General features: G+C 34.9%; 1 protein-coding gene across 2 annotated transcripts in view; it reads left to right on the forward strand.

Annotated features, from left to right (window-relative positions):
- Nucleotides 1-2,328, forward strand: part of LOC105273710 (leucine-rich repeat-containing protein 15-like) — a 16,249-nt gene extending 13,921 nt beyond the window's left edge. The window contains exons 1-2 of one of the 2 annotated variants that reach the window (XM_011316308.1): nucleotides 1,202-1,715; nucleotides 2,079-2,328. In XM_011316308.1, coding sequence (XP_011314610.1) covers nucleotides 1,307-1,715; nucleotides 2,079-2,221 — 552 coding nt within the window. In that variant the 5' untranslated portion in view covers nucleotides 1,202-1,306 and the 3' untranslated portion in view covers nucleotides 2,222-2,328. Of the gene's footprint in view, nucleotides 1-1,201 lie in introns of those variants that run through there. The other variant, XM_011316307.1, reaches the window with a different exon arrangement.
- The last annotated feature ends 605 nt before the right edge of the window (nucleotides 2,329-2,933 follow it).

Consider the following 2,933-nt stretch of genomic DNA (forward strand, 5'->3'; position numbering starts at 1 on the left):
AACTTTTTACAGAGACTGTCGCGCGACAACAACCTTAATGCTACATTATGTACATTGGTATAAAAATCATTTGTATTGGAAATAAATAGTTTAAAATCATGGGAATTGTTTTATTTAATGATATTTTCCAGGGACAAGACTTTTCGCAAAGTAAAATGAAAATTTTACTTGTGCAAGAACAATTTGTTAATGGATTATTATCAACATTCATGGTAAAATTATTGTTTAAGCTGAATTTATGTCATTTTGCAGAAAGCTTATTCAATTTATTCAGTTTTTTTTTATCAACTCTGGCCTTAATCATAATAAAATGAAGAGTGAAAATGAAAATTAAAAACTCATTTAAACGCTAATTCTTGGGAATCGTTAACTCATGGGTTCTCTACCGATAATAATTAAAGTCTCGTCTTTTTTCTTTGATTATCGGTCGAATTATTGATATTTTCACGGGTTTCCGTGTAATCTGCACCCGGAGGAAATGGATAATAACCAGAATATTAATAATAGAAAAATTAACAGATGTATCAATTTTCTAATAATGTCATTAGTATCTAATAGTTTCTAATAGTGTGTTGGGACATAATCTATTCATCACTCAGTCCCTCACTCCCTAGATGATCCAGTTGAATTTATCAGTAGATAATGTACTCAGGGCTGAGCTGGAGAAAATCGAGAAAGATCTCATGAGGATAGTGCTTGTCCGAAATGCACTCGTCATAAACGGCTCTCATACCCTTACGCTATCCGCGTTAAAACTTATCATTCTGCCTCAATATTATTATCTCACTCCATCATGGTCATCGTTTGTTAAATAAAAGCAAGACGTAATGTCATGTCCAACTTACGCAAAACTAGAATTTTAGGCTCTTCCCCTAATTTTCCACTCTCTTTTTCAAGAATTTTTCTCGGCGTACATCTCATTCATCTTATCAAAATTAACTGGTCAGTTTCATCATCACTGTTGTAGGGTAGGTACCACCTGATTGATGAACTGATTTATAATTAAGAGAATTACATTGAAACTCGAAACATTGAGCAAATTCTAGTCTTTATTTTTTACATAAGCTGTGTTTTTTTATGGGATAAGATAACTTATATGCTTCACGATAGACACGTGGAAGCCATTTTGGATGTCATGTGAATTTTATGTTTATTTTATAAAAACTATTCTTATATTACTTCCCTATTCGTATTAGGTTTGTTGGATTGCTCACATAGCTGTATATATTCCGCCAGTGCTTCGACGACAGTATTTAGTTCTTGAGTCTAATCAGAACTTGACATTCGGTGTAAAAAAAAATCCGAGATGGAGACCTCTGCAACTTTTGTCGTTCTCATTTGTGCCTTGGTGTCTTCTCTGATTGAGGCGAATTCCAACTACGATGGCACATTTAAGTACTGTAAGAAAACTGGCCCGACCTCCGAAATCTGCAAGCCCTGGGATTCGTCAGCCGTCGTGGAGATTGAAACGGAAGATGTATATGAGGAGGGAATTCCCACTTTGAACCTGTATTTCAAGGAGGATAGTTTCCAAAAATTCAGGAAGTTGAATTTAACAGAAGGGGCATACAAGCGCTTCAACATTTCAACTTCTCTTGTATTTGATGGTGTCAACATTGACGGAGCATCGGGCCCTTTTATCAATCAGGATAAAGTCAAGGCCATAAGCCTCATGAACAACGGTCTTCAAGAATTTCCTCGAGATTTCTTCAGAGGTATTTCGAATCTGATATACGTTCATGTATCCCACCAATATTTTCCGACATTATCCAAACATATGTTCTCTGAGATTTCGAATAACATATTGACTCTCCGCTTGATGCACAATTCTGTGACGAATATCGAAGCGGAAGCTTTTTCAAACTTCCGTAAACTGAAAAATCTGATGTTGTCGAATAATGAGTTAACAGAGCTACAACCTAATATGTTCATTGGTCTCGACAGTTTGCTAGCTCTTGATTTGGATAGAAATAAAATAATCACCATACAACCTGGAACTTTTGGAAGCCTATTGAAACTGCGTTGGTTGTTTTTGAGAGACAATCTATTTGAATCTCTACCCGATGACATTTTCACAGGTCTTGGTTTACAATTACTGAGCTTTTCCGGAAATTGGACCGAGCATAGGTGTCAGTCTCTTTTCGAGCATCTCGATCAACTGCGCTTGGGAACTTGCGGACATATAATCATTAGAAAACATAAAAGTGCAATGAGATTGTGAATGTTGAGGCTTGTTAAAGAAATGGTAAATTCAAACTAGATATGATCATGATAGCGCTACATCATGTGTATTCGGATAAAAATAATTGATATTGGCAATAAACAGTGTAAAACAACTGGAATTAAAAAGAGTAACTAAATCACTTTATTTTATCCCTGCTACTATTTTATATGGAGTGGGTAAAATATCTCTTTCCATCTCCATTAACGAAAAATATATTTAAAAAAATAGACAAAATCGGACACCTCCATGTGTCTTCAATTCATAGAGAAAATATCAAAAATATATACACATTTTATTAATTTTTCGTAAATTTACCAATTATGCGATAAAAGTACTCCCAGAAATCTGGAGCTCTCAGAAAAGAAAGAGAATAAAATAATTGTGGAGGAGTTTTCGGAGGGCTAAATGAGAGCTACCAAAAAGATCATTACAAAAAAACTTCACTTCATTGAATTAATTATCGAGCTTTCCAAATTCACCTCGACAATATCTACTGTCACCACATTTGCACATGTCGCCAAACCAGAGAAAGCCTTGATGTTGAACGGCATTAATCCTATCTTTATAAGAAACAACTTTTAATAATAAATGTCAAGGGAAGCGTTGTGATGTCCCTATAAGGAATCATTTCATGTACACTAGTCTGAAGGCGAAAACATCAAGGGCGATCACTTTTTCGTTTATAATAGCGAAGTGGTTTAGTGAGAAT

This window comes from Fopius arisanus, unplaced genomic scaffold, assembly GCF_000806365.1.
Source record: "Fopius arisanus strain USDA-PBARC FA_bdor unplaced genomic scaffold, ASM80636v1 scaffold00006, whole genome shotgun sequence".
Classification (NCBI taxonomy): Eukaryota; Metazoa; Arthropoda; class Insecta; order Hymenoptera; family Braconidae; genus Fopius; species Fopius arisanus.